Genomic DNA, 24,724 nt, shown 5'->3' with positions numbered 1-24,724 from the left:
AGTCTTTAAGTGCATTTACTTCTCTAACTTCTTTATAAAGAGGATGGCTGAGAACACCTAACAGAAAAGTATGCAGCTACAGAAAGCATGACAGGTCTGCACTATGTTGTTTTCCAATAAAACCAGTTTTTAATAGAGCGTTTCCCTCTCATTAGTCCTGTTTTCAGCCATTTAATGCATCACATTAAATGCCCAGAAACAATTTACATTCTGCAAAGAGGGATGTGAGGTTACATAAATGCACACTGGCATGTTTGGAGACAGCTCAGAAACTTTTCTGACTTTCAAAGCAGAGAAATAAACTTTTTTTTTCATACATCTCTAGGTATGAACTTAATATCATGCTTCAAAGCTTTATTAGCTGATAATTATATTGTACTAGCAAATGACTTCCCAAGAATAGTACGCATTTAAAGCCATATTTTCTGTTATTTGGTAATGTTAGTATAACATTTTCACAACTGTCTAGATTCTTGGTTAAGCCATCATCAACTCTTGACAGATCACTGACCATCAACTATCATATAGTTCATATAGCAAGATAAAACTCCTTCAACCAGACAGTGAAATGGTCAAGTTGGCTGATTGGTGAGCCACAGCTCCATGCAGCATCCCTGTAGACTAGACAGTTACAGAGGGTAGATAACTCTGTCTTAAATGATGATTGATGATGCACAGTGCTCGGCAGAGGTTTTTGTCCTAAGGTGCAGGAAAAAGCGGTATAAAAACAGCTTTGTTCCTACTGCTATTGCTGAACTCAACAAACTGTAGCCATATTTTGCACACACTTATATCGTTGTCTATTTATTCTTACATTTGAGTCTTAAATGTGTTTTCACCCTGGTTTAATTAAGATCTATTTATTTGTGAACTTTTCACTGATTTTATTGGTTGGTTCTGCACTACCTTTTTATACCCTGATTGATAAAACTTTGAGCACTTTCAACTTTGATCTTTTAATTATTTTTAGTATGTTGTGTCACCTTTCAGGGGTGGACTGGGTACATGTCTCATGAGTTTTAAGAAGTTTTTATTCCTGTTGGGGGTTTCTCATGTTACTTCTGTCTTGCGACCTGTGTGTGATGTTACAGTCTCACTGGCTGCAAAACAGATCTACCTTCAGGCACAGTAACCTGTACCTGAACCTGAGCTCACGATAACGTCTGCACACTTGGATGAGTGCTGACTGAAGAAGGGAACATTTTACTTCTTTTACCATGACTTTCAATTCAACTTTATTTCTCAATCAGTTAAAGGACACAGTGAACAGCCCATGGAGTTCTCAGCTGCTCCAGCAGGTAGATGAACTTTAACTTTGGGGAAAAACTAGAAGTGCACAGTTAAAAAACTTAAACTTCATGAAGAGGCCTCATGTATGAGAGCAGACATTTTAAACTGATTCACTGACAGCAGAGAGGACTGAGATATTCCTCAGAAAATGATCAAAAATGGCAGAATTAGTTTTGCTCCTTTGACTGCGTTGTAAATGGCATTTAATCACTCATCCCCAATCACAGGGTACCACTGTGGGACTCTCCCTCTGTCAAAACAGTATGGATGTAATTGCTGGTACAATGTTTTAGATATTTTTCTTTAATTCAACTTTTTCACAGACCAAGTCTTGCAGTTTCACTCGCGTAAAATAACCACATTGCAACTATTACAGACTAATCAATATTTCACAAATAAAACGGAAAAAAAGCTCACTTTAGCTTCGTAAGCTTTAGCTGGTGTTAACATAGCTACACTAGCTACGTAGATAACGTTACCATGTAAGCAAGTGTGGCTGTGTTGGCTTTGGCTACCAAGGCTAAGGCGGGCCACCATTTGAATAACTACTTCTAATATGGGTCTAACTTTAGCAAACATCTAACGTAGCTAATGTAGCCACATAACCCTCCGATTTATTTACGTATCTACGTGGCTTATGTAGCTAGCATGGCTAACATAGCTTGCATAGCTTCATTTTCTTTAGGTTTTAGCTACATTAGTTATGCTGCCAAGTTTCCTACATAACTAACATAGCTTTGTTTGCTTTAGCTTTGTTGGTTATGTTGCTACATTTCCTGCAAAGCTAATGTAGCTTTGCTACCTTTAGATTTAGCCATGTAACCCAAATAGCTTAAATAGCTTATGAAGCTGCTGCAGCTACATTATCTTTACATTTAGATACATAGCTAGTTAGCTACGTAGCTTACATAGCTTTGTTGGATTATCCTTGCTACATTATCTGTGTCAAAGTGTGTTCATGGAGGACACATTTGTTTTCCTATAAGCAGACTGTTTACTCAGCTTTATTTAACATTCTCTAATCAGGTCTTGCAGGTCAGGTTTTTGACTTTAAACTCTTGGAATCCTAACCCTTACCTTAACCCTAACCCTAACCCTCATGCTCATCTCATGCTGCATACCTCAGTCTCCTCCTCCAAGTGGCCTTATTGGTTCCTGGGCCAGCTTCTCAGAAGTCTACTCCTCATCTGATCCTGTATTCCTCATCAACAACCCCACCAGTGTCTAGACTTTAAAGGAGGGTAGCCTATTCCTGCTCTGTCTCACTACACCTGAAAGTACATGAAGTCATCACAATGGTGTCTTATTGCCAAAGACTTTGTACATTTCACTTTCATTAAATTTGTAAAATAAGCTGTGTAACTTGTATTAAGTCTCTCCTGACTGAACTGTTGTCACCAGTAAGCTGCCAACTTTGTCATAGTGTATGGACCTTTGAGCTAGTGTGCTGTTTGTTACAGTGAATAATGTTTTTGCCAATAACAGCTGACAGTTGTGGTGAAGTATGATAATAAAAGCAGAAAAATTGAACTACCATAGGCCATAAAATCAAAGACACAAGTTCAAAAAGAGTGTTTTACGTGCCCTTGCTTTATCAAACCTCTAATTTCAAACATGAAGCAAAACAAAAACATGACATCAGCAAACTTATGTCACTTTATACAGTTCATGGAATATGCTGTATTTTCTACAGACAGCACAGATGATGCAAATGTCAGGGACTGCGTGTAAGTTAAAACCAGCCTTTCTTAAACGTCAGCCTTCACAGCTACAGAAATATAAGCACTTTCATGCTGTGGTCTCTAAGTGCACACTTGTCTAGAATGACAGCACCACTGTAACAGCAGTGACTTTAATTAGCAGTTTGGTCTTACATGCTGAGCAGGGCTGTCACTTTAATACACGACATTAATTTAGAGGGCTGGAGGGGTGTCTGTGTCCTCTAGCAGACTGTAAGTAGTTATTACAGTGTCGACTATGTCGGTGCACACAGTTTTTAGTGTGTGGTTTAAAACTGTAACACTTGGACCTTTTCAAAGAATTTTCACTACTGCTCTCAGTTAATGTTAAAACTACTTCTGACCTGATTCTGGCTTTGTGAGAGTTAGGATTAGACCACTCTTTGGTTTGCAAAATCATTCAGGTAAATTATTTTAATCCATAAAATGTCATCAAAAGGTGTGTGATGGGGTGTAGTTCTGAGGTCCAAACCTTAGCAGAGTCAGTGATGTTGTCCCAGTAGGGACTGGGGAACTCCAGCCGTCCCAGAAGGATCTGGTCAAATAGATCTTCTTGCAGGTTACTCTCACTATGTGGAAATACACAGACAGAACCTCAGCACAAACAATATTCAATACTCTTATAAACAGTACACATCAGCTGCATTTTGCATGATTATGAATAGGCTTTTCTGTTAATGCCCTTTATTTATAAAGTTCCTACAGTGACCTTTAGAGCTCTAGATTAAAGAAAGATTAATTCATTTATATGACACCACAACTGCAGGATGGCAATCTTTATCAACAAGTGTAGCTAATTTGATCTTTGCGTGATATCTTCCATAAGCAAGATTTTTTCAATGTACATGCCATCTGAAGAAAATGCTTGTTATACGGCTTTAGTCAGTTAAAACTCAAGTTTGTTGTACAATATAAACTAAGGATACGTACCTTCTAAATGGAGGGAAGCCACACAGGAGGATGTAGGTGATGACACCAGCAGCCCAGACGTCCACCTTCAGACCATACCTGTGGCAAAAGGTAAGTTAAGAATCAACTTCAGCATGTCAGTAGGTCAAACCAGATCCCTGACACGAATCAGTGATATAAGGTAATATCTGTTCATTTAATTAAAGAAAATGGGATGGATGTGACATTATGGTCAAAAGGTTATTATATCTCATTACAAAAACGGCTGCTGTTACTTTTTCTGTGTGTTGATTTATTCAGCATGCTGATACTCAAAACTTCCCGATAATCTCTTTTAAGCTGATTGCAAGTGAGGTCTGTGCAATAAGAAAGAGTATGCAATATGCAATAACACTGTTCAATTAAACATGAAAGTTTGAGCTACAACTAAAAATGATGTTTGTCTGTGTTTCCTGTTTTACACAATGCAAGTTTGTAGCATGTTTGTTCTTCAACAAATAACAGATCCAAAAAATGTTTTCTTCATTCCTTCATTATCTAACCTGACATGCCAGTAAAGACTATTTCATATATTCATTTCATTTCATTCATTTGGTAAGGGCAAAAAATTCTTGGAAAGTGATTGGGCGAACATTCTGTCAGTCACATTCATTATGGGCCAATCAGAGCACCAGAACAAACTGAGGTAGCAGGCATGCACAGCTCCTGTTGTAGCCTGAGCTCAGGCGCTGCCATAGTTTATGAAAAGTGGAGCTTGTTGGTGGATAAAACTCATGCTGAAGCCAGTCAGGAGAAGTGCAAAAACTTCTCTGCCAAGAGAAGCGTTCAAGTGTGGCTCCTTGCTTTTGTTTCTAATAAAGTTATGTGGCCAAGTTCTGATAAAATTCCACTGTACCACAGCTACATCTGAGATAATCTCTACACAGGAGGCAGCCATTGTATATAATGGCTTGCAGTAATACTAAACCTTGACCATAACGATTGCAAACTCATGCTGAAGCAGGTTGGGAGAAGAGCGAAAGCATCTTATCCGTTATGAAAAGCTTTCAGTTCTGTCTTTTGCTCTATGTCAAATAAAGGGTTGCCTGCCAGTGTAAACCCAGGTTTTGCAGGGTGCACAGGACACACTCTGAATAAAACACAGGACACTTGCGCCCTAAAAAGAGGATCAGCATTCAATGAAGAAATCCCTACTTCATTACTATTTGCCTCCACAAGTCAACCGTGCAGACTCGCCAGCAGGATGGATGATGTGAGGCTGCGGATCTCTAACCACTGCTTGGACAACTGTGTTTGCTGCTACAGAGGAGACCGCCAAACATAATTTTGTTGCATTTTTACAATGCAATGAAAATAAACAACTATCTATCTGTCTGTCTGTCTGTCTGTGATTTAGTAAGAGATTTAGGAAAGGGCATACATGTTTGGACTAAAAGTAAAAATTTAATGGAAGGACGTTTAATTGACCAAAACTAGACTAAACCTTAATCTTGCAAAGCATATGGATTTGCCCGTTTCCTTGTTTCTCACTGGCAAATCCATCTTGGAAATCTCCCATCTGAACTGTTTGGGCCCGGTTAGAAAGTGACAGGACCAATCAGCGATGAGGGGCAGCACTTTCAGGCGCGGCAGAGTCGTGACGTAAGCAAGCAGCAACAAGAGGCCGATGCAATTATGGCGGAAGAGCTTGGCGTAGATGCTGCTAAAGCGCCAGTTTTACATTTCTTTGTTAAAATAAGAACAAAGAACAGCAGTGAGTTGTTTTCTACTCAAAAACAACAAATGTCATGTACTGACATGTCTATAGTCGCCATGGTTTGCGTTATTCATCGGTAGATGTGCACGTGCACCTGGGCTGCGGCTATGTCACGTGTTTTGTTGCTCTGATTGGCCCGTAAAGATGTGACAGACAGAACGTTCATCCAATCACACTCTGAGTTTTTTTCAAAGCTTTGCCTTGTCCCAAATGCTTAGTATTGAAGGACTTCCAGATGAATGTGTGAAACAAATCCATCAGGTTAACTAAACCCATGAAGGGTAGAAATGACTAAAATATGACTAAAACTAAAATGCATTTAATCTTAAGACTAAGACTAAAATGAAAAAAGCTGCCTCTTTATTATGCTAATTGGACAGATATCTTCTCAGACCATGCACAATCGTTTCAGACTGGAGCTTTGCGAGATGGATTTGCCTGATGACAGACAAGGAATCTGGGCTATCCTGCATTGCAAGGTTATAAAATAACATCAATAATCTTGGGATAGCTTTAGCTTTCTTAAAATGGTGTGAGAGTAATGTCAATATTGACCTATTCCATCTGACATCACATTGTCTGTCCCGCCTCCAGATCGGGTAGCAAAAAAGACATAACCAACTGGATGTAAGTGCTTAATAAAGATTGATAAACATTTTTTTAATCAAACAAGATGTTGAATACAGAGAAGTATTTGGCGATGCCTCTTAGAGTGGTTTTTAACTGAATACTAATGAGCATATTTTGGCATTTTAATGAAAAACTTGACAAAGATGTATCAATGAGGACAGCTATATGAGCTTTTGTATGCCTTAAAATCACTGCTTTTGTACAGAGAACCACCTTCTTCAGTCAGATCTTCAGGGATCTACTTTTATGACCCCCAAATACACCTAATAGGTAATTATTGACTAAAATGCATGGTAGCTTCTACCCAGCCTCCCAACAAAAGGGTTATATGTATGTTAAACATTTACCACAGTTAAGATTTATGAGTAAACATCAGATTTCTGTGATGCATTTACTGTCTATGCTGATATGACAATAATGTAATTGTAATTAGCTGCACAGTCCTATTGTAGACTTTTTTGTAATCTGCAATGGCTCTGAAAACAGACATCTACATTCAAACCAACATGAAAAGCATGTTTAAGTGATAAAATCCATCTTACCCAGATTCTGAGATGATTTCTGGAGCCACATATGTAGGAGTGCCACACACAGTATACAAAGGCCCTTCCACCACTGTAGCCAGACCAAAGTCTCCAAGTTTCAGTGATTTGGTGCCGTCTGGATACTCGAACACCTAAAATAAATGCATGCTTAGTAAACCCTGGGCTGTGATAGAATAAAAGAGGGATGTGAGTGTGCATACATACCAGCAGGTTCTCGGGTTTAATGTCTCTGTGGACAATGTTCATGCTGTGCAGGTACTTCAGAGCTGCAGCCAGATTGTACACCATGATAGTGGCATCTCTCTCGGTGTACCTTGCTGAGGTGGTGATGGCGTCGAATAAATCCCCTCCCTTTGTCAACATCAACAGAGTGGTTAAACATGAAGCTGCACAGAGAACTGAGGATTATGTTCGCTCTCTATTAGCCTCTAGTGTACCTTGACAAGCTCCATCACCAGGTAGAGCTCAGAGGAAGTGTCCACCTCCTCTATCAGCATTATGATGTTGGGATGTTTGACCCTCCTTAGCACAGCGACCTCATTCTCTATGAGGTGCTCCTGGAAACAAGCCAAGACATGTAAGGTGAGTGAGTACACTGGACTTACACTGAGGTTATCATGCTAATAAATGAGACGCTGCATTGTTGATTCAATCTGTAATGGTGTCAAGGGTATATGAGTCAGTTTGTGTCATTGTTTGAGTGTTAAAGTGTGAAGATAATTAGTTAAGTGATGAATTAAACATTACAAACCTAATGTAATAGTGTGGGATATGAGTGATCTCTGTGTTGGGGCTGTAAATAATGCACAGTGGAAAACAGCATCTGTGCCTTCCTTAATACTATGTGAATGTGTCTGAAGGCAACATAAAAAAATAGAGTGGTGTTAATAGAGAAATAGAAAGTGAAAAAAGACAAACTGAGACCTTTCCTCTGCACTTGGCCTTGTCGATGATTTTCAGCGCAAATTCTTTTCCTGTGGACCTGCAGAGAAACAGCGCAATAAGGACTGACAATAAAAACAGCACTGACTCTGTAGCTTTGTCCATAATACAGATCAAGTGCTCACCAGAGAGCTGCAGTTACAGTGAACAGGAGCACCACAGTGGGGTTATTGGAAACCTGCTGCATGTTAGGTGTGCTGGTCAGGGTTTTACATTCAGCAGAAATACTGACAGAATCTGAGACCACACGCTTAAAGAGCAACATAACACCAAGAGGGTTTCACTTCCATCTCAGGCTGAAAGTGTCAGGTTTGTTTCACCTCTGACCTCAAGCTGCATCACTAATGAAGCACTGTCCCACCTGTAACCACACCCAACAGTGGTGCTACTGGGCCACCTTGATATAATTCACCTTTCGCCAAGTGTTTTTCATTTAATCGCTGGAAAGGAAAACAGCCATTATTGTTAGAAATGTTGAGTAGTAAATCAGATTTCAGGGGATCCTGGTTAGCTCTGACTACTACTGTATCCATGCAACAGATGCTGACAGCTCATCACCACATTAGGAGCAAAATGCACAAAGATGCCAAACTACATAGGATTGGAAATTGCAATCATTGCGATAATATGACAAAGATCAGCTACTTTACAGATGCCACAACATGTCCTTGTGGTTGTTTTTACATCGGGAGAACTAAGCGTAAACTGAAGGCAAAATTAGCCAAACATAGACACGCCATTAAAATGGGCAACCCACAATACCCTATGGCTTTACATTATAAAGAGGCTAATCATGGTAGCTGCAACTCTCTGAAAATATCAGGCATTGAGCACATACAAAGTTCAATCAGAGGAGGAGACAGACTAAAAATGTCTTACAAAGAGAGTCTTTTTGGATATATACATTAAAAGCAACACGATTTCCTGGTCTAAATGGGGAATTGGACTTCTCTCCTTTTTTGGAACTTTTCTAGCTCTCATTCATGACCCGATTATTCATGATGAATGTAGTGCGTAAAGTCGGCATATTTAATATGCACACTGCAGATTCCCTGTGTGTGCCTTCTTAAAAATAACATTAAGGCCTCTTGGACATTTTCTTACCCTAACTGCAGCCATTATGGTTTGTTTACATGATACTCCACAGGGAACCTTTAAGTACTTTCCAGAATGGTTGTTCAGATTATAAGGACACACACACTTCACCTCCTCCCATCATCATCATCCCCCTTGCCTTCCTGAGTAGTGTGTTGACTTAGAGATTAAAAGGCTAATGAAGTGAATTCACCGCTGGGTTTAATCCATGGGATATTTCTGTCTCAACAATGCCCTGTCATCAGGACTTAGACAGCCTGATGGAGCAGTTAGTGCGTGTGATGCACGTCTCATTAAGCTGCAGTCTGCTGTGTGATCACTGCGGACAGCTGCCGACTGTGCATTAAACATTCCCCGTGTGATTGAATGTGTTTTCACCCACCTCTCCACGCACTCTTTGACCACAGCAAAGTTCCCATCCCCGATGACCTTGCCAATCTTGTATTTTTCAGCAATGGTGGAGGTAGGCAGGTTGCCATTTACTGCAGAGGAGAGACAGAGGTTACAACAGGCTGAGGCAACTACAGAGGCTGTGGCAGAGAGTCAACAAGTTCTCAGACTGAATTATGGAGCCACACACTGTGCAGCAAAATAACACGAGCTACAAGATGCACAGGGGACTCTGCTCATCCTCATGTAGCAATTAGTGATCAAAGCAGCAGTATAAGCACACATGCAAGATTACAATCATTTAGTCAAGCTTGTGCTGCTCACACAGCAGGAGGATTTTTGACTGTTACGCTCTTCATGAGGCTTTCTTCTCTGCAATAAATCTGTCAGGTTAGTTCTAAAATCTGCCCTGACTGGATCATTTTAATTTAGTCATTGTCAGGGCTGCATGCTAGAGGGTGAGAGAGTACATGCAATAGGTTGTCTGAGTTGGCAGATAAGGTGGATGACTCAGGCAGAGAGGAGAGGAAAGAGAGCAGAGGACGTACCCTCTGGACTTAGTCGATTTGTTTGCTCCTGGTGGTTGTTCAACGAGCCGTTTACATTTGGTGAAGAGCTGTGATGTGAAGGAGGGATCTACAGGATGAAAAACAAAACAAAAATAGAGATGAGCATCAGACCTTAAGCTAAACTCTCAGACCAATAACCATGGCAACCTTAGGCTCTAGAAGTGCCCACAAAACTCTCTGATAAACAGAGCTTTTGGGTGGTGGATAAAGCTTTGGACAGTCTGTTGCGATTTTCTTTTTACTCAGATGACATTAAAACTTGATAAGTTAATTCAAATCATACAATAGTTATTTGGACACACAACTGTTACCTTTTAAAGACCCTATAAAGTGATTAAAAAAAGTCTTTATTTTAAGTTTGTTGTATGACAGGTAACTGTATTATGCAACACCAGGTCAAATTTCAGTCAAGAAGGCGCGCCAGTAGTCGAGTGGTTAAGGCGCATGCCATATACGCAGGCGACCCGGGTTCGAATCCGGCCCGTGGCACTATTTCCTGCATGTCTCTCCCCGCTCTCTCCCCTGTTTCTGACTCTATCCACTGTCCTATCAAAATAAAGGCAAAAAGGCCAAAAATAAATCTTAAAAAAAAAAAAAAAATTTCAGTCAAGAAAAACATTGCTAAGTTTGTAGAATTAAGCAAAATCAAAATCATGACAAATGAGGCAGTAATTTCAGCTCTGGGATGGTGAGGGTGTGTTGGTCGAGTGTGCCAAAGCCACACCTACTCATCAGAAATAGAGTCCTTTCAAAAAAAAAAAAAAAAGGTGCAACCTGAATGGAGGATTCATCTTTCTGCTCTGCTGCTATGTTAAAACTTTCTTTTTAAGCCACCAGAGATCAATCAAATTTATTTCATGACAGGCAGACACTTTAGAGATAAAAAGTATCGGTTTCATTTTCTCATCCTGTATTTTATGCTTCAGGAATTCCTTTTGCTGCTGGAAACACTCAAGTTCCTGATGTTGCTCTACAAAATAAAAGTCTTCAATGATGATTAGCACTGGAAGCCTTTATTGTAACACATTGGTGGGAATAGAATGTGTCTGACATCAGATACTTTACTAAATTTTAGCACCATGATTCTAACAGACAAGAGGGATTGATGTGTTGCTGCTTTGAGAGAGACAAAGCCACAGCCCACGTCTTTAAAAGATCCAGGACTAAAGACAAGTGAATTGGATTAAAACACATCTTCAGCAGGTTAGATATCTGTTCCTGCTACATCTGGTTTAAGTAAAAATGAACAAGTACTCAAGCAATTAGCCTGCCCCCTGACCTTACAGAGCAGAGCCAGAGCAGACAGAAGTGTGTTTTTGTCACAGATCTGTCTGTTACAATGCTTTTAATGACCTGTAGGCCACCACTGCTGATAAACTTGGAAAAATTTACCTCACAATGAACAAAAAAAGAGCATTTAGCTGTTATTTTTCAATGAAGGCAGTGACAACAGCTACTGTATTAAAATAAGCTGCTCAGTGATTTTAAATCATTGCAGCGTTGGCGGGGGCGGGGTAATTCCCATAGGTCCATCATGGGGCACTCTATTTGCCCCGCCCAAATTAAACCAAGCCACTAAAGAGGTGAAAAATTTTCCAACAGTCTAAATCCAAAATTCAGTCACTGTTTTGGATTTCACTTCACAGGAACTTTCATACAAATAAAAGGTACCGAAGAGTTGAATTTGTCACAGCTCAGCCTGTACATTACACATTATTATTTAACAAGGCATCTACTAGTGGGTCTAAATTTAGCTTGTCCTTCAAAATGTGCAGAGTGTCAGAGCTCCTGGAATAGATCACCTCCTACATATCCACTTATCATGACTGCACATAAAACCGTTATGGCTGCAAATGAATCATTAATTTGTTAAGAGCATCATTTCTGCAGAGCATAGCAGTGGAAATTTCAGGCTTTTATGGATGTATTTCTTAAATGTCAGCCATAAATTCATGTCACCAGCTGTAAAATCAGACCTGTGATTTTTCCTGTGCTGTGCAGTCATGTTTCTGTGCCTTACTGTGCATTAATGTGCATTACCTTACAGTAAGAATCTATATTTACTCTAAAAGGTTATCCCTTGCACCAAAGTGGAAATGGACACCTTCACAAAGTTTCTGTACAGCTGAATACATGAAAAGCTTTCTCCTTGTGTACCCTTCCCCTCATTTAGTTTAACTTCACCTGATCACTTCCATACAGCTGGTGATAACAGAGAGAGTGGGTAGCTTGTGCTTACTCATGTAGTTTTCAAAATTATGCTTTACCCAGGATTTTTTTTTTAAATTGGTCAGTAAATCATTAGATCCAGCTAAACTGATGTGGACTGGTAAGACTTGTCTGGGCTTAGAGAGGCATGGTAGCAGTCTGCAGGAAGCTTGCCAGCTGGCTGCAGCAGTTAGAAACTCTGTACTTCTGGACAAACATGAAGCTTACAGAACAACCCATCCATAAATCAGATTAGTATGTCAGACTCCACCAAAAATACATCAAAGATCTGCAGCATGTGCTCTAAATGATCTGTGAGTCAGATAGTCAGTGACTTCATAACTTAATATTACTGACATATTTTATCATTTTGCATAAAGTAGGTTGAAGCAATCAGGCCTCCTCTCCAAACCAGAGTTAAGCCTCAGTAAATATTTGTGAGCGACTCTAAGGCTGCAGGCCTTGAGATGATGCAGACTGAAGACCAGAGATTAAAAAACTTAAAGCAGTAGTTCTCAACTAGTAGGTTTGGAGCCAAAAGTGGGTTGTAAAGGTTTTTTCAGTGGATCACAGGTATGGACCTGTAAAAATGTGAGTGAAAAAAGACTATGACTTAAAGAAGCCCTATGTGGACATATATATAAATAAATTAATTCATTTATTTTTTTCTCCATAATTTCTCCAATTTGCTGTTATAACAGGTACATTTTGGATGTTTTCTTAAGATCTCTTAATTGTAAAAGTTGGCATGGTAGACTAGACCAGCTGAGACCAGTTGAGAATTGCCTTAAAGGTATATATGTTATTTTATTTTGGGGTGCTTGACTACTAGGACGACTATGACAGCATTCTGATGAAAGGGCCCCATTTGGTTTTTTATCTTTTATCTATTTGTGCCCCAAACAAGGCTAAAAACCAGGGGAGATCGAGCCTTTGCAGTAGCTGCCCCAAAACTGTGGAACGCCTTACTCTTTCATATAAGAGCTGCCCCAACTCCTAACCAGTTTTTGCTTCCATCTCTTCAGATTTTGATTCTTGAACTTATCATCCAGACATTGCATTGGTTAGTAAGGCACAGGTTTACAGCAATGTCTTAAAGCACCCTCCCCCAGACCCACCCAGTTCAGGTCCAAACTACACAGGGACTAAAGTCAAACACACTCAACACAAAGCCACAGGACAAGGAAAAATCATTGAAAGGGGAGTACAGGAAGAAAAAAAAATACAAGGAACCAACTCCCGAACATTTTAAATCATCGATAAAAACTCATCTCTTCTCTTGGTCTTTCAATTCAAGATAAGATGCTCACCGAAATCACTGGAGTCTAATACTACTACAACTGCCAAGTACCTTCTACTACCCAGCTAAAAAACATCAAAATATCCCTTTAAGACAAAAGGAGTATACAGACACTTAAAAGTTGCCCTTATGTGGGCTTTTGTGTGAGGTAAATTAAAGAATGGTGCTGAAGTGAAAACATGAAAATGTTCCCCTTTACTCCTTTATGACACAAATGATTGAGATAAACTGACTTACCTTAAAACTTTGGATGGTTTTGGGGCTGGTGGGAGACGGGGTTGAGGACTTGGTAGACTTGGGAGCTGACATATGACCATTAACTGTACACATAAACAACATAAGAGAAGGAAAAGTGACAGAGTTTTCATGACTGTGACAGGTATAATTATAGTTTTTAAAGCAGGTGTTTTTATACTGTATGTATGTTTGGTTGAAATTATTTTCCAAAGACTAGTGACCCTTGAACATTTACCATGTTCACCATTTTCATCAAACTACAGCAACTTTCATATAAAGTGACAATATCTAAAAATAAGCCTCACCTCAAATCACAGCTGTAACATCTATTTCTTTGTAACTGTAAAATTATATTCTCTTCTTGATTGTAGATGATGCACATCAGCAGGCTACAGGTCTATCTAGCCACTGTTTAAATGAATAACATTTTCGTAAAATTGCATTGTGATGGAATTGCTAGGTTCAGATTCATTATTAAATGCTTTGCTTCCAATAATAACAGGCCTCTCTCAGTGCTACCATGCAAGAAGTTTCTGTAGTACACAACAGTGGGAACACAACGCGTAAACTCACACAGCAGGGGAGAGAGAGCTTCTATTATTTCAGTGATTCATTTTCTCAAGAACAAACTATTTCTGCCTCACTCGATCTCCATTCCTGGCACAAACACAAAGACATAATGCGTCAAACTTAAACGTCTCTTCATCTGCATAAACCCAGCTGAGCTGTGGAAAATTATTTCACACTGCCTACAGGCTGCGTCTTTGCACTGATATCTGAAACTTTGGGTTTCATCGTATTGCCACTTGAGAGTTTTCTTTTTCCACCAGAATTTCTTCTAGGTATTTAACTGGTTTAGTGAGGTGACTTTTGAGGTAATATTTGAGAATAACTCAGGTATTTTTCACTACAGAACATTAAACTTTAATGCTGTTAAAGTTTGGTTTAAAATTTGAGCACCTCAGCTGCTGCAGATGAACAGGCTTGAGATTTAACTGCACAGTTAGAGTAGGATTTCATTAACACAGCTGAAGTGTGAGTCTAATCGGTGAATGTCTTTAAATGAGTGGATTCTGCAGCAGCTGGCTCTAAGATGAGATAGCTTTGTGTAAAATAAATGACATCCTGTGGTCTGGTCCAGCGGGACAGGGTGTGAGAGGTAAGACATGAAAACTTGCTTGGACTCTGCAGTAAATGCCTTTATTATCTAAAGTTATGATAAATGTGAGGTTCATGGACAAAACATGTTGACAAAACTCTTTATCCTCAGCGCTGTCAGGGGAAAATATGAAGCCTAGTGTGGTACCTAAGGAAAGGCTGTTGTTTCCTAAAATAAAAGCCTTTAAGACAGCTTATCAGGCTGATATGATGCATTTAAGAAATGTCAGCAGAAGGACAAGAACAGGTAATGAATGTGCCTGTTTCTTTGCATATTTTAGATAATGCTATGCTTCCAACTTTGTGGCAACAGTTTGGGGAAGGCCCTTTTCTACTCTAGCATGACTGTGCCTCAGTGCACAAAGAAAGGACTACAAAGACATGGTTTGATGAGCTCAGTTTGGAAAAACTGACTGGCTGCACAATGATCACATAAAAATAACAGATCAAATCTTGCAACAATGTGAGCTTCATGTATGAAGTAGCTGTTTTTTATTACAATTTAAAATTGTTTTAACATTGCTTTCCCACCAAAAATTGTTGCCTAAATATTCACCAGATTGCAGGGAATTAAGCATTAGGACTCTTTACATTTATTACTTGGGTCTCACTTTGTTAAATTTAATAGGTGGGGGTGTTGACAAGCTTTTAGCCTCTGGCTAGCTGGCAATCTTTACACCAGACAAACCAAAAGACACATTTTAGACAGATTGTTTGAAGGGCAACTTGTAAAGCCCACTTTTCAGACAAAATTCAGAAGAGACGACAGCCCTTGAGCTGTTTGAACCTTAAAACTGCAATAATAGCAGTAATATTTCAGGTGTGCTTTCTAAGGCAAACAAATGATGCTTTCAGCAGCCTCACCTGGGGATCTGATTGGAGAATGGCTGGTGGTGTAGTGGACTGTGTGTCTTACTGCAGTGTCAAAGACAAAATAAGAGGAAAAAGAAAGAACAGTCAGGCATACAAATGAGGTATAATGAGATAAACACATCCAGACAAACTGGTTGAACTTTTAAGGTTGAACTAAGCCTGCAGGACTCCAAACTGGCAACCTTCAGCACAGCTCCTCTTAAAACATTATGTAATGGCTTGTAGAACACTTATTACTCAGCATAATGTCACTATCTCTTAGAGCACCACAGAAAAGGCTTAGTCACTTGTCAAAGCTTTAAGATGAGACAGCATATATAAAGGCTTTTACTCAGCCTATCAACCCCAAATGTACTGAAAGTGTTGCTGTCAAATCAGGTAAATGCAATGTCATCATGTTTCTAGAAATACAAACCACACTTACAACGCTATAAACTGAAGACATTTACGACTATGTACCAAATAGCAATTGTTTTAGCCAAATCTACAAATATTTCTGGATGTGCTTACAGTCATGTAACCTACCTGCACCAGGGGACTTGCTGCGTCTTGAAGGGCTCTTAGCAGTCCGATTCGGAGTGGTAGACCGGCTATGTGACGACTTCAACACTCTGCATTCTGGCAACAAAAAAAGCTGCAGGTCAGTGTTGTATGCATTAACCTTCTACTATCAACAGATCTTTGTTTTCTTCTCAGACAGAGTTAATATGCCACACAAGTGGCTGAGGGATATAAGCCAGGAAAAGACTTCCATGTGGCATTGTTACAAGAGATCTGTTTGCACTTTATCATGGAGACAAGGAGGGAAAAAACCCAGGAACTGAGTGTTAAGTCAAAACAGATTAAAAACTGGAACTCCCCCCTGGAGGTTAAATGCATCAGCAAGGCACGGTGCCTGTTAAAGTATTAACTCCTTTGGATGCTTACCCTTTGATTGTTTCTTTAAATGAATTTTGGTCAATATAATTTGGCTTTTTTGACAAAAAAAGGACAATAACTATTTAATGTCAAAGTGAATACTGATTTCTACAAAGTAATGTCATTAAAATAAAAATATCTAATATAAAATAAGTGACTGCATAAATACTCACTTCCTTCAAGTCAGTGTTTAGTAGAGTCACCTTTGGCTGCAACCACAGCACTGAGTCTGTTTTGATAGGTCTCAATCAGACTTGCACATCTGGACACTGCAATTTTACTACATTCTTCTAAACAAAACTGCTAAAGCTCTGTCAGACTGCACGGTGACTGGGCATGAATAGCACACTTTTCAAGTCCATCCACAAATTCTCTATTGGATTGAGGTCTGGGCTTTGACTTGGCCACTTCAGAACATTCACCTTGTTGTCTTCAAACCATTTCTGTTGAGCTGCTGCTGTATGCTTCAAGTCATTGTCTTGCAGGAAAATAAATCTTCTCCAAAGTTGCAGTTCTCTTGCAGACTGAATAAGATTGTACTCCAGGATTTTACTATATTTTGCTGCATTTATTTCCACCTTACCTTCACAAGCCTTTCAGGGCTGGCTGCCAAGAAGGTTCCCCACAGCATGATGCTGTCAGCACCGTTCTTCACAGTGGGGATGGTGTGCTTGTATGATGTGAAGTGATTGGTGTCCACCAAACATTGTGTCTTGTCTGATGCCCAAAAAGCACTGATTTGGTCTCATCAGACCAAAAAACTTGCTTCCACTTGACCATGGAGTCTCCCACATGACTTCTGGCATACTCTAGTGGTCTCTCCCATCTCAGCTGCCGAAGCTTGTAACTCCTTCAGAGTAGTCATAGGTGTCTTGGTGGCCTGATCTAGGAGGATTTACACGTGCCATAATCCTTCCATTTATTGACCATGGATTTAACTGAACTCTAGTGGATGTTCAGTGCCTTGGAAATGTTTTTGTATCCATTTTCTAACTTATACTTTTCCATAAGCTTTTCTCTGAGTTGCTTGGAGTGTTCCTTTGTCCTCATGGTGTATTGGTAGCCAGGGGTACTGACTAACCAGTGACTGTACCTTCCAGACACAGGTTTCGTTATACAACAATCACCTGAGACACATTCACTGCACTTAAGTGATCCCCATTTTGGCTGGACCTCTGTTGAAGTAGGTCAGTCACTTTAAAGGGGTGAATATTTGTACCTTATATTTAAGTGACATTACTTTGTATAAATCTGTTTTTACTTTGACATTCAAGAGTTGTTTTTTTAGACAAAGAAGTCAAACTATATTGTGCTTGACTGACTTATACGATCAATAAAAGGGTAAAACATCCAATGGGGTGAAAACCTTTTATAGGCACAGTACATAGGGACATCCCAAAAAACAATTAGTAGGTTAACATGGACTTAAGTACTCCAGTCTCTTTTCTTCTTTTAAAGTATCCTGTTTCATGTTTTGGGATATAAACATCATAACCAGTTTTTTTAGAGATAACTTGGATAAGACTTGTGAGTGGGATTCTCAAGTCTATTTAAATCCACATAATGACTCTGGCCTCGGCTATCAATGGCATGGAGGATTAAAAAGCACAGAGGGACAGATAAATGACCTAAGTATGTGATCAATTTACGGCTCAGCTGTCAATATCTCCCTATTCTGTGCTGACACATAAAGGATGCTTTTTTAGACCACAAGCTTATGTAACACAATTTTCTATTTTACCTTAACAAGCCAAACCTCACTCCACTGCGCCTCAACACCTACATGCATATGACTAGTTGCAAGAATTACATTTCTGAAGTCATTATTGATTTTCTACATCTAAAAAAATCTCTAACTTTATGATTTGGTACAAACTACTGGTATCCTAAACTGCCAGGTGAAGGAAAAATATGGCTTATATGTCCTCTGGTACAGCACACTAGAAAAGCCATTAAATCAATTCACAAGCTCTGTTTTTTCAGGTATTTCTAGTATTATGCCATAGCTTTTTTTATTTGTGTTTTGTTGTGTTTCTGTGTGTAGGAAAAGCAGATGTTGTAATGAAGCCTGTGGTTAACTTGTCAGGGTGATGTTAATGAGGGTGGAGGCGGTGAGAGGTATAACGAAACATCACACATGAAAAAGAAAACACACCCACAGAGCGTTCCTAATGTGCTCCCCCATGCCATTTATCAGCACACACATAATTCACTGGCTGATTAAAGGGGCTCTTGGTGTGGCATCAAGTAACAAACCGATACAATAAAACAAACCGAAATCAATCCTCTAGAATAGAAGTCTATTTCTATAGCTCTTTAACAATCTATGATGTCTGGCACAAAATTAATAGTTTTTACTTTTTCTTGCAGTCTTTGCTGTACAGTCTGAACTCCCCATCTTTGTACAGTCTATGTTTAAACAGCAGCATGTGTACTGGACCTATTTAGCAAAAAGGAAAAGCAGCTTCTGTACCTTCAACAGAGACCACTGGGCGCCTGTTTTTACTCTTTCAAAGCCCTAATTCTTAAAAGTGGAGCACAGACATGTAAGTGGGACGAAAGCTCCACGCTGTCTCTGAATACGACGAAACCACCATCATACATCTGCAGCAACAGTTAACGCAGCGTGTGTTAGGACGTGCTTCCCTGCTGTTAGCTAACCTGACAAAACAACACCGAAAATTAAACAGGACGCCAATACTCTGCACCGTTACTATAATAAACTTCTTTTCCTTCCTACAGCGCTGCTGCTGTATGCAGCTTTGACAGTGAATGGATTTGCTGGTTTAAACAGGTCACATCCTGCCGGTGTGCTTCAGAACTTTCTGTGGCCTTTCCTTAAGATAAAAGGCTGATATCAAACAGAGGGTGCATAATCTCTGCATGTGCAGAGCATGAACACAAAGGCTTATACAGAGGCACAAGAAATAAAATTTACTTAGAGAAGAGTGAAGACAGCAGGAATGTGTGTGATTTCTGCACCTTTTCTATGTATCACTCTATAATAACTGCACACTATTTAGAGTTTACTAACATAATCACTAACTTTCACCACCTTTGACATCATTTGTGTGAATTCTGCACTAATGTACATCTTAGTAGATTGCTTTTTTTCTTTAAACTTTAAAAAGCACCTCTAGCAACTCTGAATTAGAATTACTGTTCCCATTTCATAGCAACCTGTGTCAATAAATTACATTTAAAAATGATCTATATAAGAAAAATGATGTGCACATGATTAATCAAGTGTTAACTGCTGCTTAGCTAAGCTGAGGAGTGAAAGTTACCAAATTTATTCATAAAAAGGGTGATAAAAATTTGATTTATTGTATAGCCGAACTGTGATGAAACATTTCAGAAAAAAAGCGTTTTGTACAAACAAGGTGAGTTCCTCCAAGGAAATGCTAAATCGGGCTTTGACTTTGAAAAGCACAAACTGGAAGTGACTTGCACTGTGTTTATCTTGCCTGTGACATACTCTACAGGCATGGAAACAGAAAGCTTTTTCTGTTAGAAATATTTTTGGGCATTTTATGTCTCTATTCACAGTGGAGGACAGTGGATAGAATTGGAAACAGGGATGGGGGGGAACATGCAGGAAAGGGGCCACAAGCCAGACTGCCCATGCCACAACCACTAGGTACTCTGCACCCTGAATAGTTGAAGTTCAAGTAACAATTTTATTAGACAGCTTGTGGCCTTCATCTGGGTCATCAAGCAACAGATTTTTAAACACATTCTAACACTGCGGACATAAATATCTGCAATGTAATTATGGCTCGATATTTGTCATTTTCCTGTCTGTTTTCAAGGTCAAGGTTCTTTACTGGTACCCAAAAAGGTAAATTTCATGTGTTCAGACAGGAGTTCAGCATCCCAGAGACAAAAATAACAAATAACAATACAGATTTACAATTCAAGGCACAGTCAGAAACAGACATTAAAAACTAACAGTAAAATATTCAAACAAACATGACTGATAAAACCTAGTCATGATAAAGTGCTTTTAAAGACTACCTAAAATAATACATATTCTGTTAAAGTTAAAGTACATCAACTTGTGCCAGTTTTACTGAGAAGTACTATAGCTGAAGGTACAAAAGTGTTTCTGTAGCATTTAGCATTTAAAAGTGAAGGCCAAAGAGAGGAAGTTGATCCTCTGAATTTTAAGGATGAGAGCAGCCATGGAGAACAGAGCTGGCCTTACACTGCAGCTGTAAAGAATGAAGATCTGATAGGTTGAGTTGTCGCTCACCTATAGGCTTGCTCGCCTCAGTTAAGTGCATTTTTGTTTTTTGTTTTGTACTTTATTTTGGCTATTTCTAGATTCTTTGCTTGTGAGAAATGTGGATCAGGCACACGAGATGCAGCACTCACGCAAGCAGTCTGAAAGCCCTGACTTGTCAACATGCAAACAAACTGAGAGTGCATCATAGAAAAATGGCTGCCTGTATATGAATCTATTTTTTAATTTTAATTCTTTTAAAAACATCATCATCTGGTGTGATTCTTTGTGCAATGTCAATGTCAAAGACAAGTGTTAATACATGCAACATGGTATAATATGCAGGGTTTTCTGTTAAATAACATGCATGTATGGTGATAAATACAAAAATGAACAGAGAAACACATCTACTATTCTGCCTTAAATTCTGAAAGGAAGATAACTTGACAAGTATTAGAGAGGAAAGCATGGTGAGGAAGGGACCCTGAGGCAAAGGCACACAAACAGATAAAAACACAGACATGATGAAAATGTTTAGTTAGTCTTAGTCAGGCCTACCAGTCACAAAGGCTGTGGAAGCCTTACCGCTCTGATCCAACACAAAGTCATCCTGGGCGTAGCGGTACTTCTCTGGGCCACATGCTATAAAGACGTCATCATTCCCAAAGAAGTCCTGCAGGCAGGTAATCTGAAGACAAACAAAAAGGAAGGTGAAACAGGTCATGAGCTTGTTTTAAATTCTGATGCTGTTTTAAGGAAGCACTTAAAAGTTTAAAAGAAGAACAACCGGTGAAGTGATGTAAGTATTATGCATGATGTTTGTTTTTCATCTTATATTTCTAAGTGCTTTGGTACAAGTTTGTACAGCTTTTAAGCTGGTTACTTCGGTGTTACCTGGTCATACATACCACAATGCATTTTTACATTCTACTTCTTAAAGGGGCCAAAGTCCAAAGATATAGGCTTTCAAGTACTTATGTGCACATAAACAGTGCTACAGAACATAATTCCTACATAATATTCTCATTACCTAACAGAGTAATTATCCAGCAAGAGACAAAGCAATCCACAGAAACAGCCAGGAAGTTAAAGGTCCAGTGAGGCTTTCAGTTTGTGTCAATTTTTCAGCACCCCAAAACCCATACCTTGATACTACTCAGTAATTTCATCCCATACAAGTACTATTTCCTGAATAGAAATCTCATGCTAATGTTTTCATTATGCAAATATGTCACTCACTGTGAATCTTAGCTGTGATAAGTGTAAACAAAGGCTGTTTCTGCAGGATGGTGGAACTCATTTAGACTGATACCAATCCTCTGTCAAGGTTACAATAATTAGCTGGCAGTTTCATACAATACAATCTCTGGACAGTGAAAGTACATTGGTAGGGCAAGAAGAAGGACTGGGAAGTTATGTGTGGTGTTTAGGTGTTAAAGATTGTACAAACATAGAGGAACATGTACATTTGTTCATGAACTTAAATGTTGAGCCCCAAAATCCTAAAAAGAAAAAAAATCAAAGTCTTTTCAGTTCATCCTTGAGTAAAAGGAGATATTTGGCCTAAGTTGGGAGAAAATCCCCCACAGTGTTCTTGACATATTTCACAAGCAAAGGATGAAAATGAGGAAGAAAGACCTTGACCTTTGAACTTCGAATTGCAATCAGTTCTTGAGTCAGAGTCCTTGACATATTAAATGCAAGTAGATATTTGTACTTACAGTGCATTTAGAAATTATTCTCATTACTATTATTACATTTTATTCTCATTATCTACACTCAGTACCCCATCATGACACAGTGAAAACTGAATTTTAGAATTTTTTGCAAATTAATACAAATAAAAAACCTGAAATACCACATTAATATTCAGATCCTTTACAAAAACACTTCAATGTGGTGCTTCCCATTTTTCTTGATCCTTGCTGAGATGTTTCTACACCTTGACTGGAGCCCTCCTGTGGTAAATTAAATTGGTTGGACATGATTTGTAAAGGCACACACCTCTCTATAGAAGGCCTCACAGCTGCAGATGCATATCAGAACAAGAACCAAACCATGAGGTGAAAGGAACTTCCTGCAGAGACAGAATTGTTGCAAGGCACAAATCTGGGGAAAGGCTACAAAAATGTTTCTGCTGCACCGAAGGTTCCCAAGAGCACAGTGGCCTCCATAATTCTCAAATGGAAGAAGTTCGGCACAACCAGGACTCTGGTTGTCCAGACAAACTGAGCAAAGAGGGGAGAATAGCCTTTGTAAAAGAGGTGAACAAGAACTTTAGAGATCCTGTGTGGAGATGGGACAAAGACCCAGAAGGACAACCATTACTGCAACCCTCTACCGATCTGGACATGGCAGAATGGCTAGACAGAAGCCTCTCCTCAGTGCAAAACACATGTATTTTCAGCTGTGAGGCCTTCTATATAGAGGTGTGTTCCTTTCCAAATCATGTCCATCATTTTAATTTACCACAGGTGGACACAGTGTGTAGAAACATCTCAGCAAAGATTTACAGAACTAGTACCTCTAAAATGTTTACTCAGAGAGAGGTTGACTTCCCATCACTGTTATTGCTTTCTTTGATGAAGCATGAATAGTGGAGCTTCATTAATCAGTTTTATTTTCAGTTCCAGGTCTTCAACTTGTTTCTGCATTAGTCTGCATGTTTCTATAGTCATTGTACTGTACAGTATTCGGCTGCTCATATGACTGTGGTATTTATGGATGTGAAATAATTGCTTCACCCCATGCTCCTTGAAGTAGGCCAATCAAATCACCCCATGTAATGCATATGGTACAGTGAGGCTTTCACTGTGTGACTGCATGTGTCTGAGTGTAAAAACAATAAGACAAGGTCAAAACATCCTGACTCCATAATACTGCAGAGTCAATGCACAGTCATGAGGGGACAGCAGTACAGTAAGCGATTGTGCTGCAGGGTCATTCGTCTTGTTCTTTCTATCCTGTCTCACACTGTAAGAGTCATTTTCCCTGCACATCCAACACTTTCCCTTTTACACCCACAACCCCTCCCTCAGAGACAGCAACAGCAGCTACTTTTAAGCTACAGTGAGCTGGCCCACACAGAGATACAGATTATCCTTCTGCTACTGTAGGTGGACAAGTAGGAAGACAAAGGATGTAAAAAAAATCTGCTCATTATCCCACCCTCGCTCCACACGTCCACCCACACACACTGAGATGAGCATACACTCATATATTTGAAATGAGAGTATAGAGGAGGAGTTGGGGATGGCTGAAGATTGTAGGCAGATGGACCCTCTGGGGGAGACTGGGGGCTGACACAGTGGGGGAAAGTGTGAGTGCTCCATAAAAGCTCAATGACTACTAAGGAGCACCAAAATCTCCACAGTAAAAAAGAGAAGCTGGAAGCTAGCTGAAAATGAAAAAGAAGTGATGTAGGAGTGAGATATCACAACTCAAATAGTGGCAAGTTTAACAAAACACAAAGAAACAGGAATTACAAATTCATAAATAAAATAGAAATTCATGAATAATACATGACACTTGATATGAAACCTCTGCCTGTTTGACTTTAAGGCTGAGAAATTAATGGAAATTTCGATTAAATCGGAATGGGGCGTATTACAGTTTATAGATCACAGACCAATACTTCTTTAAAGGGATATTTCTGTGTTTTTGAGTTGGGTTGTGTGAGGTACTTGGGAATAGTAGTGGCAGCCTCCAGAGATTTTTTGCCCCTTTAGGCAGGGCTTACTGGGTGAAGCTAGGCTATACAGCACCATGGACGAGTATAGTTGCTCATGTAATTCGGCGAGTTTAAGGTAAAAATGGGCCAAAAGGCAATATTTGCTCAATTGTATGCTGCAACTAAAAATTTCAATATTTTTTTTAATCAGAAAGCCTCTGTGTTTGGCACTATTTTGCAATGCAAGCTTCAGCCATGTGCTCTTTAGCC

General features: G+C 39.4%; 1 protein-coding gene across 4 annotated transcripts in view; it reads right to left on the bottom strand.

Annotated features, from left to right (window-relative positions):
- The window catches only part of dclk2a (doublecortin-like kinase 2a), a 71,276-nt gene that overhangs the window by 13,286 nt on the left and 33,266 nt on the right, over positions 1-24,724 (bottom strand). For 3 of the 4 annotated variants that reach the window (XM_041784599.1, XM_041784601.1, XM_041784602.1), the window contains exons 3-14: positions 21,343-21,472; positions 16,167-16,259; positions 15,633-15,683; positions 13,611-13,693; positions 9,845-9,932; positions 9,289-9,388; positions 7,794-7,851; positions 7,307-7,426; positions 7,074-7,220; positions 6,867-7,000; positions 3,960-4,037; positions 3,502-3,598 (exon numbers count right to left, since the gene is read on the bottom strand). In XM_041784599.1, the coding sequence (XP_041640533.1) occupies positions 3,502-3,598; positions 3,960-4,037; positions 6,867-7,000; positions 7,074-7,220; positions 7,307-7,426; positions 7,794-7,851; positions 9,289-9,388; positions 9,845-9,932; positions 13,611-13,693; positions 15,633-15,683; positions 16,167-16,259; positions 21,343-21,472 (1,179 nt within the window). The remainder of the gene's footprint in view (positions 1-3,501; positions 3,599-3,959; positions 4,038-6,866; positions 7,001-7,073; positions 7,221-7,306; positions 7,427-7,793; positions 7,852-9,288; positions 9,389-9,844; positions 9,933-13,610; positions 13,694-15,632; positions 15,684-16,166; positions 16,260-21,342; positions 21,473-24,724) is intronic. The other variant, XM_041784600.1, reaches the window with a different exon arrangement.

The sequence above is a fragment of the Cheilinus undulatus genome, linkage group 4 (assembly GCF_018320785.1).
Source record: "Cheilinus undulatus linkage group 4, ASM1832078v1, whole genome shotgun sequence".
Taxonomy (NCBI): Eukaryota; Metazoa; Chordata; class Actinopteri; order Labriformes; family Labridae; genus Cheilinus; species Cheilinus undulatus.
Note: the sequence above shows the minus strand (reverse complement) of the source record. Positions and strands in the feature narration are given on the sequence as shown.